At 36.2% G+C, this 17,626-nt stretch overlaps 1 protein-coding gene across 1 annotated transcript; it reads left to right on the forward strand.

Moving 5' to 3' along the window:
- Positions 1-457: 457 nt before the first annotated feature.
- On the forward strand, positions 458-14,909 carry bsdc1 (BSD domain containing 1). The gene is made up of 11 exons (XM_015381292.1): positions 458-554; positions 1,051-1,105; positions 3,897-4,013; positions 4,095-4,262; positions 6,670-6,724; positions 6,905-7,020; positions 7,105-7,173; positions 10,966-11,050; positions 11,133-11,579; positions 11,673-11,776; positions 13,631-14,909. Exons 1-11 carry the CDS (start codon positions 544-546, stop codon positions 13,658-13,660), a joined length of 1,257 nt encoding a protein of 418 aa, XP_015236778.1. The 5' UTR covers positions 458-543; the 3' UTR covers positions 13,661-14,909.
- Positions 14,910-17,626: the final 2,717 nt, after the last annotated feature.

Genomic DNA, 17,626 nt, shown 5'->3' on the forward strand with positions numbered 1-17,626 from the left:
TATATATATATATATATATATATATATATATATATATATATATATATATATAATATACCCCTAAGAATTAGGGATAAATGTGGCCCTTATAGGTAATTCTGGAATGTTCTGCACTGTCCCTTTTGAAAAATAAACCTCATAATCAAATAGCCGAAATGTTTTAACTTGAAAGAAGCAAATAAAACAATAAATTAATGAGCGTGTCCTTTTTATTAATTATGAAAAAAAACGCGACGTATGCATTTATTACATTATAGATATAATAGTCTTTAAATCTCATCGCGTTACGTCGGCTTTTAGCGTTGCGGAACAGCTTGGCTCTTTGCAGCCACCGTAGTTTACGATTTAAGTTTTTTTTTAAGTGATAATATTCCATGATGATTAAAGATCTTATATAAAGAAGTTTGATCTCTTCAATACGCTAAATAAAATATTAAATATCTATGAATCTAGTAACCCCGTCGCAGTCTGACGTTGGAAATGTTTGATATCTACGAACTGGGGTCAGAGTTCACCATGTACTGATGATGTCATCGTCTGAAGATGGCTGAAGGGTGAGGGAGAAGTCACTAAATAACTCTTATTTTTCACTTTACCACATGTTTTAGCGGTAGGAAATTACAACCGACATGTTTATTGTTGGTTTATGTGTCTAATGGTAATTCACATCGGCTATTAGTTGTCACTGTGACGATCTGCAGCCTTTGGACTGAGTTCAGGAAGTGGATTTGTTTACCAAAACATAGCAGTGTTAGCTTTAGCTTCGGCTGGTTAGCTCTGCATTAAAACTCTTTAAGTCTCGGAGATAAAACTTTCACACTGCACATAGTCGGAGCTCTGGTCATAATTATTGACCTCCACTCGTTTATGTTCGGAAAAAAACGCCGTTTTCGTTTTTTAACCTTATATTTTACTAATAGCAGACGCTAGTATATCTAGTCGGTTCAGTGTTTGTCAAACAGAAACATGGCAAATAGCTGCCTCAAGGCCGTTCAAACATAACACACTGTTTGTATTAAAACTTTCCATGCTTTTATCTGTTTCCCGTAGAGAAGGCTGGTGGGGAGGCTGGTTCCAGCAGAGCTTCCAGGCCGTGAAAGACAAGGTACCCTTTTATTTAAATTATACTTTCTATTAAAGCCTAAATCGACGTTGTGGCTTTTATCTCATGTATTTGCTCTTCCTTGCCCTGTTTGCTGTATTTAATCCTGCTGCCATGCAGTTATGCATTTCCTCTTGTCTATCTAAATAAAACGTGTTGCTTGACTTGGGGTGTTAAATTCAGCTTAATTAAAAGCAGAATTCACAACATACTCGAGGGGGATTCTGATACAGGAAATCAGGTAAAATATGCTACATTATAAATTTGATAGGAAAGTAAAAATATCCAAACACTTAGTAAGAACTGTGTTGATTTTTATCAACAATGATTTATAAAAAAATAAAAATAAAAATCACAATACTACAAAGAATCAATAGTTTCATTCAATAAATAATTCGGTATAGACAGATCAATAACCAAAAATCCTTCATGACCAATTTATAATTATCTCAAACACAACTCAAAAATCATAATAACTGAAATTATTAATATCCACAAAGGAGTTCCACCTCCTCTGAACTCAAAACAAAAGAAAAACAGAAACAAAAGAAAACAAAAATTGTCACTTGTTTTTAACCTACTACCAAACAAAAACTCCTGCTGCACAGATCTGACTGTGTGCGTCTTCTTTTCCGGTCAAGGCGCGCGTGCCGAAGCATACGCCCCTTTTTATTAACTCATTTTCTCCACACCAAAAAAAGAAGCATTTTAATACCCAACATAATTTTTAACCAGTTGAGATTCGAAATATTATTACCAATGAAATACTAATAACTGTTGTACTAAACACTTTTGTTACCTGTACACTGTACAAGGTACTTCATACAAGAAAATAAATAACAGTGGTAATGTTACAAGGAGATACTAATGTTATTTTGAAAATGTGATAAAATGTTTGCGGAAACCATTGGTTTGATTTTAATAAATGTATGTGGATACTAACAGATACTGAGAGAAGAGTTTCAATTCAGTTTACTTTATTTATATAGCACCAATTCACAACACATGTCATCTCAAGGCACTTTACAGTTCACCAGATCATAGAGTCAAACTGATTCAAAGTTTTATGTCTAAGGGAAACCAGTTGATTGCATCGACTCATTGACTCCTTAGCAATCCCTCACACTAAGCACACTTGTAGTGACAGTGGAGAAGAAAAAACTCCCTTTTAACAGGAAGAAATCTCCAGCGGAACCAGGCTCAGTGTGAGCGGCCATCTGCTGAGGCCGACTGGGGTTTAAGGAGACAAAAACAGACGTACAAAAAGTAACTGTAAAAGTCCAGTAAAAACACAGCCAGGGAGACGAGCTCCGAGCCAGCTCCCATGTCAGAGAATGAACTGATATTAAAGGGATATTAGGAGAAGTTACAGTTCAAAATCCTGAGATTTAGGAATACATAATATTTTTTTCTTTCAAGTTAAACGTGGTAAAAGTTACGACCTAATTAAAAGGTTATTTTGTAATAATGGATCAAATGTTGCAGCTAGTCGGGACAAGCCAGAGAAAAAGGTTGCTGTTTAATGGTTTATTAATTTAAATGTTGTTGTGGACTCATACATTTGCATACGATGATAGAAAAATCTCAAAAGATTGTCATGTCAAAACAACCACTGAACTTGTACATCTCTAACTTAACCCTCAAATGATATTGAGACCATGTGTAAATGCCAATAATTGGGGCTATCACCTGCATTTCAAAATCCTGGCACAAAATGTTGCTGCAAAGGTTTTAATGACGACTTTCTTTACATAGTCCAGTGGAACAAACAAGTTAAGGCATAGTGCTGCACAGAAAGAATAAAAAAATTGATAATGGTCGAAAACTAAAAAGGAAATAAAAGAGGAGATTAACTAAATGATTCATTTATATAAAAAGAAATGCAAGTACTAATGCACTAAGTATGTACATTTTTATATTATGTTGAAATGTGCAAATGTGATTATGTCTTAGTTTAGGCTCCTGTGTCTCTAAGTACCTGCCAGTTAAATAAAATGCAACAGTTCAGTTTTTCCCAGGAATAAATTGATGCAGAAACTCAACAGACAACCTCAGAGTCACTATTGAAGATGGTTTAATGTAGGGATGCACAATATGAACATTTGGGCAGATATCAATAAAAAATGTTCCCCTTATGATCAATACACAACAGTTATTGATATTGTATCCCATATATATATATATATATATATATATATATATATATATATATATATATATATTATATTACTGCCCTTTTGACACCATTGAAAACCAACTACAGTGTTTCTTCGCTTCCATTTAACACCCATAATCCTTTGCTGCACCACTATAACTGCCACATGACTAAACAAACACCACAGGACCAATCCGCTCCCATTTGCCTCTTGAAATAAAAACCAGATGGAAATAACCAGTAATTGTTAAATATCAGCTCAGTTTAACTCAAATGACGGGATTTTTAAAATGACTAATATCATCCCATACCAATTTTTAAAGCCTATATATTCGTATTGCATATATGGATCCCTAGTTTGATGTGTAATTGGGTGTTGGATTTTTTTTATTCAACTTCTTCCAAGTTCATATTCTTTTTATTTTTGGTTTTAAAAATCTGAAAACCTATTATTTAATTGCTGACAGCATAAGAAGAGAGCTTATCTTAAACAGCAACAATCTACTACACTTTACATTGTCTCTCTTCTTTCTTAGTTCCTGTCTTTCTTTTCTCCCTCAGTACTGTGTTACTGCCACTATAATTAGCAAGGATAAAAAAAAGTTTTGGAGTTTGTTGATCTCACTTTCTGCTCCACAGTCATCTGAGGCCTTAGAATTCCTAAAGCGAGACCTGACAGAGTTCTCCACGGTAGTTCAGCATGACACGGCCTGCTCGATCGTGGCTACAGCCAATGCCGTCAAAAACAAACTAGCTGTAAGTCTCCATCTACAGATCTGTCGTTGCAGGCTGACTATATTCCTTTGCTCCAGCTCTAACTTGTGTGTTTTCCTCCAGGTGGAAGGGTCTTCAGAGACCACAGAAAAGGTGAAGAAGAGCCTGTCTGGTTTCTTGGGGGTAATAACAGACACCCTTGCTCCACCTCCTGATAAAACCATCGATTGTGATGTGATCACATTGGTGGCAACGCCAGCAGGAACCACAGAGGTCTATGACAGCTCTAAGGTCAGTATGGAATAGCTGTAAAATCTGCTTAGAAAGAAATACAACAAGTAGTTAAAAACGACTAAATGACATCATTATTAATAAGACGTTCATGCTAACAGTCAAAGCTAAACAAACCTATCACATGGACAGAATTTAGTATCACTTAAGATATGAAAAAATATATCTTGAGTAGGTAGTCATACATTATGCATTGTATTTCACTTTTAACACGAGACAATGTACAAAAAATTTCTTTTTATTGGAAAGTTGTCAAATTCTATTTTATTCTATTCTATTCAGTTCTATTCAAATAACCAGTTTGTTTGAGTTGCAAAGAACTAAGAAGGAAGAGCCACTTTAGTCATTATGTAGTAAATAATGACATTTTATTAAGACGGGAGCGCAGCGAGTGCATATGATATGCAGACACAGAGGTGACAAAATATTAAATAAGCTTTTGAAGTTTTGTTAAAAAATATACAAACTTTGTAAAAGAAACATCTTTGGATCAAAATTATGGATGTAAAACTATAGCCGACTTATGATTAATAGTTAATTAAAGGTTTTTGTAATGAAAATTCCATCCATCCGATTAACCGATTTTTTTTTTTTTTTTTACATTGGGCCCTTGATTTTATGTTATTACATCATGTTCTACTGACCCATTTAAGTTTTGTGTCATTTGGAGCTGTTCTGAAGATATTCCGTTAGGTTATATCCAAGTAACGTCTTCCTATGGGCAACGACTTGAAGGCACAAACTGAATTGCTCATCATTTATTTTTTATGGTACGCCAGCATTCATAACATGTAGGCGAATCACTGTCCCCCAGACATCCACGGTTATATATTTTATATTTATATCTTTTAAAAACAAAGCAGAGTGTGTATGACGTCAACCACAGGCGCCGGCTACCATTCATTCATCCTGCTCCTAGTTTTACTCACATGTCTGGAAGATGTCTAGTGCTACTACAACAGATGATCTCTCTCTCGAAATGGAATTGATCGATTCAGATTAGCGAGCCGAATGAATAGAATTTGTGGATGAGACAACTTTATGTCGTGAGCTTCTGTTGGACAAAAATTAGAATCTATTCAGTTAAAAGTGATGTTGGGACAAAACAGATATGGCAAAGAAGTCTCTCTCTCTTTCTCTTAATTTTATCTCTGTGTTTTTTTTGGTCAATTCCAGTTATAGAACCTGTAGACTCAAAAGGCTAACTTGTAGAGATGGAGTCCAACGGCGCTGACTTACTAGTTAGAACTCGTCATACTTCAGACAAGGCTGCAGGGCTGGAGCGAGTCATATGACTGATAAAAATCAGGGATGCAAGTTGAGCTGTGGTAGAATCTTCCTTTGCTGTGCAGGATTTCAGCGTCATGTGACTTAAGACCTCACTGCAAAAAATGGAAATATAAGTAAGTTTCTTAAAATGGGTGCATTTATCTTAAAATAAGTGCATTTTTGTTGATTTTAGCAGGTAAGTTAGACACTTTGCCAATGGAGTAAGACAATTTCCATTTAAAATAAGAAAAAACAACTGCAGTCTCTTATTTCAAGTGCATAATATCTAATTATCTTATTTTAAGGGTACAAAGGCTCATTCCATTCGCAGATCATCTTAATTTCCTTGTCAAATTAAGGGTGAAAACATTTATTTAAAAAACTGGTTACTCATGGGTGTGCTTTGGTGGCGCAGTGGTTAGCGCACATGACCCATGTATGGAGGTCCTAGTCCTCAACCCAGGCGACCCGGGTTTGAATCTTTTCTGTGGCCCTTTCCTGCATGTCTCTCCCCCATCCTGTCAGCCTACTGTCCATAAAACGATCCATTAGTGCCTTTAAAGAGAAAAAAAACAAACAAAAAAAAGTTGAATCCTTTCCTGAATGTTTTTGCAGTTCTTGTTGGTTCTTTTCTTTAGGTTTGCAGGTTTACTCCTGTAGAAGCAGTATTTCACCTGGTTTTTATCCTGTTTCTCTCTTTGCACACACAGATGCACAAAACATTATGGTGATCCATTTCAGCTAGCAGCTTATAAAAGCAGCTTGTTCTCAGATTTACTGGGCTACTACACTAAAGAAATGATGCTTTTGATGCTCATATTGTTTTCTGTTGGACTTGAAATGTTCCCTCTCCTGGCAACATGTTTGATAGTACTCTCAAGTATATGGATCAATAAAACCCAAAACAAGGAAAAAATGTGAAATCATGCCCGAGTTGATAGGCTGTAACCTGACAGCTGAATTTTAAGACTTCTCTGAACATAAACAGCTGTTGTTTGAGTTTTATATCGAGTTCCTCTGTGAGGATCAAGCTGGTATCTCTGGTTTTAATTCAGTCACACAATATGGACTAACTGTTAAATGTGAACAGATTTATATGGGTGAATAAAACAACCATCATTCATTGATGTTCCCACAGGCACGCCTCTACAGTTTGCAAGCTGACCCAGCGACATACTGCAATGAGCCTGATGGTGAGATGGAGTCGCTGTTTTTAAGAGCCCTGAAACATTGTTGGAGGTTTAATGTGTGAACTGTTCTGGTTGACTTTTAATTTTATATATTTGTGCTAAAGAGGACAAAATGATTATTTTAATCCATTTATGACAAAGTTTGATAACGTAACATTATCATCATTATTTTCATTGCTGCAGGTCCACCTGAGCAGTTTGATTGCTGGCTGTCCACTTTCAGTCTGGAGGAAAAGAAAGGAGAGATATCAGAACTTTTGGTCAACAGCCCGTCCATACGAGCACTTTACACCAAAATGGTATCACCCAGGGTTCTCACAACCTTTTCACCTTCCTGAACTTTGCTTGTCTTGTCTGCTAACGGTAGTTTCTATTCACTCCAGGTTCCTGCTGCGGTATCCCATTCAGAATTCTGGCAGAGGTATTTCTATAAGGTGTTCCAGCTGGACCAGGTAAACCACAATATTCCCTTGCAAATATACAATAAATGCATTAAATGCATAATAAATAATGCATTTTTTCCCCCGTTTATTTTACTTATAGAGCTTGTTAGATTGACCTTTTTTTAGTGTCAGTATTGTCAGTATTTGGTTGCCATCAAAAAGAGGGTGTTGGATGGAAATGGCCAAAACAGAAATGTGATTATTTCTGATTATTTCACACTTTTTATTAATGAGAAGGATGTAGAACAAACATTATGTGGTTCTGTTTGTAAATATTAACCCTCAACAAGTTTCTAAATTTATAGCTTACATAGAGCCCATTTAGCTGCATTGCAGAGCTGATAAACTTCTAAAGCAACAATGAGCTGTGATGACAGAAACATGGAGGACTTTATACAAAGCTTTCTAATATGACAAAAAGAGACATGATGCCCATAGGCATGATTGATTGTGAGGGCTTTCATGAGCTAATAGCCTCCATCATGCTAAGTTTGAACATGATGTTGATTTTTATCTTTGATTTTATTTGCACTGTGTAGCACTTTGAGATTTTTGTTAATGAAAAGTGCGGTACAAATTGGATTTATTATTATTATTATTATTATTATTATTATTATTATTATTAATATTATTATTTTCTCCCACTGATTCTCCCATCTCCATTCATTCCTCATTGAGACTAAGTGGCAATTAAATATAGACAATCTAGTTGATCCGTTATTGCATTTCAACTTTCATTTACAAATCCTTTATGAAATAGCATTTTGTTTTTGCTTTGCCTGCTCCATCTCCTTTTTCCTTCTGGTCTCTGAGCACTTTGGAAACCAGTTTAACCAGAATAACGCTTTTAAATGTGGGATTAGGAAAGTATTTATAATCTGATTTAGGAATTTGTTTTTAAAATTGCAATTCAGAAATAGGATTTGAAAACACATTTTGTATTTCCAGTATTTAATAATGGATTAATAAATACAATTGACAATTCTTCTTTAATAAGTACATTTAAAATGTGCAATCAGAAAATCCTTTTCAAGTTGCATGATTTAAATGTTAATGTTGGTCCTCCATTATTAAAGGATGACAGTATATCTGAGCAAAGCACTGTGTCTTTAAATGTTAGTTTAACATCTCTTTTTTTTTTTTTTATTTTGTAAGGACCCTATTGATAGCTTAGGAAATGTGTTTTCAAGAAAATGACAGCTTATCAATTAATAGTTGGTTGATTGTTAAGAATAATCAACGTTAAATTCGGTATTTAATATCTTGAGTTCCTCATACGTTTCTGTTAATGTTCTGCAAACAAGCGGCACATTAATGCATTCTTCAGCAGCAAGACTTATAAGACATGTTGATATAAGGTTTACGTCTGGCTTCTTTAAACACTGGAATAAATGTCTGCCTGTTTTTGTTTTTTCATCTACTTAAGGATTTATGTTTGTCTGTTTTGTTTTATTTATTAATATTGACTAAATTTGACTGAAATGAAGATGGCAATATATATATATATATATATATATATATATATATATATTGTTTTTCATGTGTTGAGCGCCATCTGTTGGACACTTTTGTAATAGCTCAGGATTTCTCTGCACCGCAGCATAGAAAGGTTCTTAAGGCTGATGTTGTCAAATGCTGTTATATTTGTATAAAGCAAGCAACTTTTAGACAACCATTTAGCATAAGTATCACTCTATTTTGGTCCTTATAGGGAAATTAGCTTCAGATATAATCACCTAATCACCAAAGCTCAATTAGTAAAGATAACAAAACGGAAAAGAATGGGACAAATATCAGCTACCACAGTCAAACTAAATTCTTAAAGGAACTATGATATTATGAAGTGAGTGATAAAACAGATAAACACATAATCTATGTCTAGTTTGTCAGAGCTAATCAGCTTATTGTTTGGTAATCCATATCTTCTAATATAGCCCCCTTCAATTTTTTTTTTATTCAAAACGTGAGATATGGTGCTTTGTAAGACGGAGTATTAGGGCCTGGCTAGAGATTTTTTTTTTCTATTTGGAGAATAAACTCATAAAATTACGAGAATAAAGTCACAAGAAGAATAAAGTCATAGCATTATGAGAATAAAGCAATAAAATTCCAAGAGAAAAGTTGTAACATTACGAGAATAAAGTCATAAAATTCCGAGAATAATGTCGTAACTAGGGGTGTAAATCACATCCATCATGGCGATTCGATTCAGTATCGATTTCCTGACCCAACTATTCGATTATTTTCGATACTCAAGAATAAACCACGATAGTATTCGATTCGATTAATTGGTTCATTTTATTTTATTTTTTTACACCTTACAGGCTAGACAATGTTTTAAATTTGAAATAAATCAATGAAAACTGTAATATCGTTATGCATTTTTTTTAGCAACAACAGCAAATAACAGAAGTAGAAAAGTTGCATCGAAAAATACTGCAAAAATACTGCAGAAAAAAAGTGCAATGAGTGCAATTCAATACCTCGGCTCCAGACGTCCCCGCCCCTCCACAGACACTGCACCTCTCCCAAATTGTAGCTGACCGAAAACAGTGCCGCAGACAGGAGGCCGGCTTGTTTTGTTTTTATGGCCGAAATTGCAGAAAACAAGTTGTGAAGTTTGACCCGCTAGAAGAGCGAGGTGCGCGAGAACGCTGGGACCATTTTCCACCTGGATCTCAGCTCTTTGTGGTCCTCATGTCCCTCCGTCGTCGGACTAAACTCGCCCCCACTGCCTCCCCGCCTCAGTTGTATCTAGACCCAAAGGTATATTGAGCATAAATCAAAAATGTCTGTGTCAAGCTCACTGCAACAAACTGCTGTAAGAGTATAACCAGGAAGCGAGGTAGGAGGGCAAAATGGGTTTAGTGCCACCGCAGCACAGGAGGGAGAATTACGCCCAGGAGCAAATGGATAAAAAATAGACCGGAGGAAAAAAATGCATGAATCGATTCTCTTGCGGACGTATCGGATCGTCGGCTGTTGGATCAATGCATCGATACAAAACCATTATTATTTACACCCCTAGTCGTTACATTACGAGAATAAAGTCGTCATTCTCGTAATATTACAATTTTTTTCTCGTTATGATTTTATTCCTGTAATAATAAAACTTTTTTTCTCGTAATGTTGCGACTTTATTCTCAAAATAATAAAAAAAATAGTCTGGCCTTAATACTCCGTCGTAGCTTTGGTTCCCTTCAAGAAGAGGTTTATAAAAGTTGATACAATGAACATTTTCCTCTTAAATCACGTAGATCTGTTTGCTGCACTCTCACACAGAATCAATGTTGACCTGGGAATTTGAAATTGATTTATCATTTTTAACCTTCAAAGCCTGTACCATCACATAATTGGTTAAAAAATAGGTTTTTAATTAGAGTCATTGAACTGTAACAAATGAAATAAAAAAATATACATTTTGTTTAAGTTAAATTAGATCGTTATTTGCATCAGTTTTGACACATTAGGCATTTCTTTATAGCCACCTATACGTTTTCTATACACTATGTGTGTCTGAGTGTATGAGTCAAGGTTTTCAAGAACAAATATATCACACTAATGATTGAGATATATCAAAAGCTCCTCTATCCAATATGGCTCTAAAGGGTTAAAGGGATCCACAAATGATCATCTCTGCCAGTAATGCACAGCTTGACTCAACTTGGGGAAACCTTTATAGAGATTTGGACAATAAAAAAAAAAAACATTTGGATAATAACTTTTGAAAATAACTCCCAACAAAATGGATTGGTTCTAATATCGGGCAATAAAATGTTAATTGCTCTTTGTCGTCTGTAGGAGGAGGCAAGGAGAGTGGCCCTGAAGCAAAGAGCAGAGCAAAGTGCCCACACCGAGACGCTGGGATGGGAGGAGGAAGAGGAGGGTATGCAGCACCGTTCAGAAAATGTCTGCTTTACCATAAAACCTTAACTGACTCTGCTCATTGTTTTCTGATCATATTTCAGATGATTTTGTTGGAGCCACCTCACCATCCCATCTCAACCTTAAACCCCCACCAGACAGCACCCCCCCAGCTCCCACAGAGACGTCCTTGATGAGTCCGGTCCTCTCTCCAAGCGACGAGCCCAACTCCACCCTCTCAGTCAGCAGCGACAGCGTCAGCCTCCCGACGCAGGTGGAGTTGCAGCCTCCTGCGGTTTCCGTAGAGCTCACCAAGAAACTGAATGAAGCAACGTTGGAGGATGTTGTTGAGAAAAAACTAGAAGAGCAGAAACCTGGAAAGATTGACTCTCCCCCTGAGGCCCAGGTGGAACCAGCCAATGTGGTTCCGGTGCGAGGCGCTGGTACCAAACAACCAGACGTTATAAAAGAGGATGGGCCACAAGACCTGAGAGTGTTTGAGCTCAACTCTGACAGCGGAAAGTCGACGCCCTCCAACAATGGCAAGAAAGGTGAAATGTTACTGTTGGCAGAATCTTCATACAAAGAAAGCATAGAGTTGGTTAAGAAGCAGAAAATAAAAACATCTCTTCTTCTTTTTCCAGGGTCCAGCACAGATGTGAGTGAGGGCTGGGAGAAGGATTTTGACCTGGACATGACAGAAGAAGAAGTCCAATTGGCTCTGTCTAAAATACAGGATTCTGGAGAGGTAGGTGTTTCTACATCCTGCAAGACGATAGTCAGGGTTTTTAAATTAGGGCCTTAAATTTCATTAAAAATGATTATCGGTGACATTTAAAATGCTTTATTTAAATAAAAAAGAAAGATACGTTTAGAAAAATTTTTTGTCAGATATATCATTATATATTTGTACGGAACTGCTTCCGGTTGATCGTAAAGCCGTATATTCGGGAAAGGAGGTCGAGGCGGAGAAAAAGGTAGAGAATGAGAATATGCAAATTCAACAAAGGTGGCTGGAAAAGAGGAATTCAGGACATGGCTGCAGCCTGTCGACAGAAAAGATGATGGATTATGCTGTTTTATTTTTATATATCTATATCTATATATAGATATATATAGATATAGATATATAGATGCATACAGAAATGTAAACATGAAAGGTACAAATACATAGCGTTGAAGAAATAAATAGGGTACTTAAAAAGAAAGTAATTAAGAAATGAAGTTGAAGATAATAACGGACCATAAATAAATAAGGTAATTATTACAAAGGTGAATAAATAAAGAAGCTAATTAAAAGAGATATATATACATTTATGTCTCACTGTGTAATTTAATGTCTACCTACATTTATTTGTTTCTTGTATTTTTGGGGGCAATTAATTGTATGCTTATTTATTTATTTATTGAGCATTCATTTCAGTTTTTTTTTAATATGCTAGAGCTGGTCCTCCATACATGGATACTTCTTAATTTCAATAAAATAATTTCTAAGAGCATTAAAAAAAGAGCATTAAAAAGCATGACATTAGAGTAACTCATTCCTGTATAAACCCTGATAATAACTTTATGCAGACACACACAGCTGCTACATGAAACTTTTTCACATTTTATCACAATATAGCTACAAACTCTAAATCATATTAGTGGGATTTTTGGCCCATTTTTTCTTTCATTCTAGCTGTGAGATTTTGCTGTCGATTCATTGCCTACTTTGCCAAAAATCATTTGCAAACAAAAACCAATGCACAGATTTTGAAAACTTCCCACAATATAGTTTGAATGGTGCGATATTATAGTTAAACATTTCACCTTTTTTTTTCACGCTATATTTTTAATCGTTGCACGTAGCTACAGCTCAAACTGTACAATGAAATCACAGGGTTTAAAAGTTCACAGCTTACGATGTGATGCGATCTACCTGCTCATACTGCACAGATAAAAAACAATCCGTCGGACTTGGCGCTGAGAGATGGCGCTGATCGGCTTGTCAATCTGAAAGAAGAAGAAGAACTTCCTTTTTTACACACGTGCGTTGCTCAAGGTTCTCGTAAATCGTATCGTAGCTCTGCTTCAACAGCAGGATTTGTTCACGACCACTTTACGACGGCTAACTGAATTTCAAACGTTTGATTTTCTGCCGACCTTACAATTCCTGATCGGGAGGTGGTCGTGAAAGGCTGATCGCCCCTCGTTACTCCCTGTACACCACATGATGCAGGACGCATGATGAGGCTGATCAAAAAAATTCCCGCATGTCTTAAAAATCGACCTGAAAAACCCATAATACAAAAAAAACATTACGAGAAACAAACAATTTAGTGTTTAAAAGCAGTTATAATAGAGGAAAATAAAATAAATAGTAAAATATTGAGATAATTAGATGAGTAGGTCATAAAAGTGAATTCAGGATTTTAAAAAACAAGCAGCAAAATGCTGCTTATGTTCAAATTTTCTGCCTCTATTCTGCCAACCTGGAGGAAATCATTCAGGCTAGGACTGTAAAGGAATGTCCAGAATTATATTTATATTCAGTTCAATAAATGTTCATATGTAAGATTGAATCTGTTTTTTCTAACCTCCCCTCCTTCCTCTCTTGCAGTTGGATGAAGACTGGGAGAACTGGGAGTGAGGGTCTTGCTGCCAAAGCAGGTCTCGGCAGATAAACCATGCTTCTCGTGTTTTAACTCTTTCTTTCCACTCTGTCACCATGTCATGATTGGGGGGGAGGGTGTGTGTGTGTGTGTGTGTGTGGCTAGTTTGGATCATGTGGTAATCCTGTTGAAAAAATGAACACGATGAACTCCGTCGGCAGTGAGAACCGGACTGCTTCATCAGCCGTCAGAGCAGATCAACCTGTAGAGATGGTTTCTGATCGTCCATTTAGGGCGCTTATGACACTACTATACGGCAGGCTGCATTTCTTCTGGCCTTGAAGCTAATCAGAATGTTAGATGCTGCAGCAGCACAGAGTTGGTTTTTTTTTCTCTTATCCCATTAAATACATCTCATGTTGCAAGTCTTAAAGGTATGCCATAAACTTTAGTGCTGCTTGTCTCCTTTCTAAGATGAAAGCGATCAATGAATGGTGTCCTTGTCTTTCCTAATTTTTTTCATCCTTTTCAAACAAGCAAAACCAGGAAATTGGAAAAAAGAAAATACTCTGGCCTTCTTTTCATTTTGGATTCCTCCTGACTTTGGTCGTAAGTCCTTGCAGAAAACATCCAAATGTCTCCCTCACTGGTTCGCTTCTCTTTGATATTTATTTCCGCCTGCTGCCCTTTATGTTAGAATGTTGTTTTCAAACACGTCTTGTCTTATTAGAGGGGACTCGTTTATCATTGGTCGCATTTGAAGATGGCAAATTTATACTGCTATGATAGCCGATCCTTGAGTTTATCCTTGAGTCTATTTGCTTTTTCCATAAAGGATAGTTTATGTTTCTCTGTTGGTTGGAACGGCTAAGCGGATGGTGTGCCAAGCAGACCAAGAAGCAATCTTAGCACACTCCAAGCTTTTCTTTTTCACTTGTGTCTGAGAAAAGTAAGCCTAGAGGTGTAATATTTATACTGGAATAAATGCTTAATTATTGTAATTATCTGCTTTTGATTGCATGTCTGTGCAATGACATTATGCAAAAGATTGTACAGATGGTAACCGTTGAGTTGTATGAGTTTTTGTTTGTTGTTTTTAGGCTGTTATTCAAATCTTTGTTGCATGTCTGTAATTTTCAGCTGTGTACTTTCCTGAGTTGGAGCTAATTAGCTGTTCTGCAGACATCCATCTTTATAGCTGTCAGGATCTTTTGCAAACAACTTCAGTCAATCTCTCAAATAATTATTATCATTAAAAAAATCATGCCTACTATAATTTTGTGTCATGAATTGCATACTTCTGTTTCGATAGTGGGGCGTCTTGTGTGGATGTAAACCACTACTGCATCCCGTTATCAAACACAACACAAAATATTTGGTTAATGGAGAGGAGAGTGAAGAGTAACTAATCAGTTTCTGAAATTTGGCTAAATGACACCTTTATATGTTTGTTTTTACTCCTGTTTCAATCGAACGCTGTCCCAAATAGTTTAGGCAAATGTACTTTGGGGTTTTCTTTAATGGAATAAAGTAATTTCAAGCCATTTTTATAGGCATACGTCATTTTAGTGTTATCAGGGTACTGTTTAATCAGTCTAAATGCTTTGTAGAATTAGAGAAGTGAGTTGGTACTGTCCAGAGTGCTTAAAGGAAAAGTCTGTACTGCAAGGAATAACCAATGGATCATTATCTATACCTGAAAGTAATACTCACGGTGAATTAATGAATTTAGCATTAATCAGAAAAAAAATTGATAATTTTCTTTGCGATCACTGAGGCTGGGAATGGCCATTTTTGACCAAATATAGCAGAGGTCATGGATTAGTGAACCTTGGTCTGGATCAGGACCCACCCACCTGGCTATTTCAAACCCAACCTGATTTAAAATATTTTATTTTTTACTGCATTTTGTCAGACGACAGTGTCTTATTTCACTTGCCCCGCTTCTCCTGTTAATATGGTAAAGCCCTCCGGAGCACCAGGTACCTGTGATGCCTATCAGCCAATGAGCTGCTGTCAGTCTGGGTTGCTGTTGCTGCTACTTGTAGACACAGCAGGCAAACCTGTGGCAAGCCGGGCGATGAGAAAGAAGAAGACTATGAGAAAAGGAGAACAGAGAAAGTGTGGACTGCTGGAAGTAGCGTGGGGAACTAGTGAAAGAAAAGTGAAAGCTCAAAGCTGACCCTGCACATTTTGAGTATGTTTGGCTCAACCGGCTGTGAAGCAGGATTCTCCACCATGAACAGAATCAAAAATAAATATAGATCCAGGCTCACGAATGAGCACCTTGATATGTGCTTTAGAATGGCTTAGTCTCCATTCAAACCCAGGTTTAAAGCCTTGCAGGGCAGCATAAAGCCCACTGCTCTCATTAAGCCAGAAAAAAAATAACAAAAGGGTCATTTTAGGTGTTTTATAAAATATGTGAATCAAGAAATTGTCTATATACCAAACTGAAAAATTGTTCTCTACTTCGAAAAAAATACATTTTAAATGTTCTATGTTTTTTAAATATTTTTCCTATTTAAAAATTCGATGTTTAACATGGACGCATAAAAACCTAATTTTATTTAAGTGTTAAATTCTGTTTAAAGTAAGTTAGAAAATAAACAGCTCATTCCTGACCTCTTCTGGCAGTGACGTCACGGTGCCAACAGTTTGCCAACTTGAAGATATATATATTTTATTTTATTTTTTGCATGCATTACTAGACATATAATATGTAATTACCATAACGATGTAATAAGTACATGTATATTACATGTGCATAATAAATTTAGCACTTTGGCACATAAGTATTATTATGCTTCTTTAACACATTCATTTTATTGTGATGGATTTGTATAATATCTTTTATTACATGATTTAGAGACTTCATTGACTTCATAATGACTATACAATGTTATGTGCTTATTTTCTTTATTATAAGTTAAAGTAATCTACTCATGCAATGAATCAGCAAGTCTGTCAAAGTGATGAATTTATCTTTATTTTAAAAGTCTTAAGTCCCCTTGAAAATGAGAACGTCATTGTTGCTCAATGCTGTAGCGCACATATGGTTTACATTAGGACCAGTCTAACTAGGGAGTACCAATATGGCGGCCGGTGGATTCACTTCAACCCTCTACTACTACCAACAGGCAATCAACAATCCAGTGAATAAATAGTGATCAGTGATAATTACTAGTTGATAAAATGGTGTAATGCTGAAGCCAAACACCAGGTGGTGCTGTTGCTCCATGCAGTGACCCTCAGGCATAACTTGCCACTCCTTTTCTTTCAGCTGCAGCATCCATTTCATCTCTCATTAAGCACAAGGTTTCTCTCACATAAATTGTTGTTCTAGTGTCTACATTTCTACAAGGAATTATCTCATGATTTACTGTTGGTCGCTGTATCAAGTGACAAACATGAAAAGTGTTGAGAGGGGGAGCATTTGGAGGCATCTGATCAGTAAGATGTAGGTCACAATGGTGAGGCACCTGTGCAGGAGGCTGCTTCTGCAACATGGAAGCTGCTGGTAGAAATGGTTACTGTTTCAGCATGTCAGGCTGGGGTGTTTGCTTTTCTCTATGAATATTGGTATGGAATATTGGAATGTAAAGCCTAAAAAAAAAAAAAACAATATAACCCAAAGTAAACAGCATTTTTTATCACCTATACAACTGCAGATAACACTGCTGGCTTTACATCTGGTCCAGATAGTCAATGACACCAGAGGCTAAACTCTCTTGTTATAGTAGCTGGTTGTTCACAAAGGGATGTCTCCAAGCATTTTAATGGAAAGCTGAGTGAAAGGAAAAAAATATGTAAAAGAATATGAGTTTCACTTTTTACATCGGAGTACATAAACATCTCAATTATGTTAAATGTATTCATCTCTCTAGATAAAAAAAATAAATAAGAAAACAAGGATTTGGTCTAACTGCAATAGCTCTGATTTGAAATCCAAAACCTTTGGACCTTTTAAATTCAATTCAGTTCAGTTTATTTATATAGCACCA

Source organism: Cyprinodon variegatus, unplaced genomic scaffold (assembly GCF_000732505.1).
Source record: "Cyprinodon variegatus isolate N-32 unplaced genomic scaffold, C_variegatus-1.0 Scaffold230, whole genome shotgun sequence".
Taxonomy (NCBI): Eukaryota; Metazoa; Chordata; class Actinopteri; order Cyprinodontiformes; family Cyprinodontidae; genus Cyprinodon; species Cyprinodon variegatus.

What these genes read in the sequence shown, in the direction of transcription:
- bsdc1 (XM_015381292.1), top strand. An exon ending in AGGTCTATGACAGCTCTAAG is followed by an intron (nt 4,263 to 6,669) that starts GTCAGTATGGAA and finishes ATGTTCCCACAG; the next exon opens with GCACGCCTCTACAGTTTGCA. An exon ending in ATACTGCAATGAGCCTGATG is followed by an intron (nt 6,725 to 6,904) that starts GTGAGATGGAGT and finishes TCATTGCTGCAG; the next exon opens with GTCCACCTGAGCAGTTTGAT.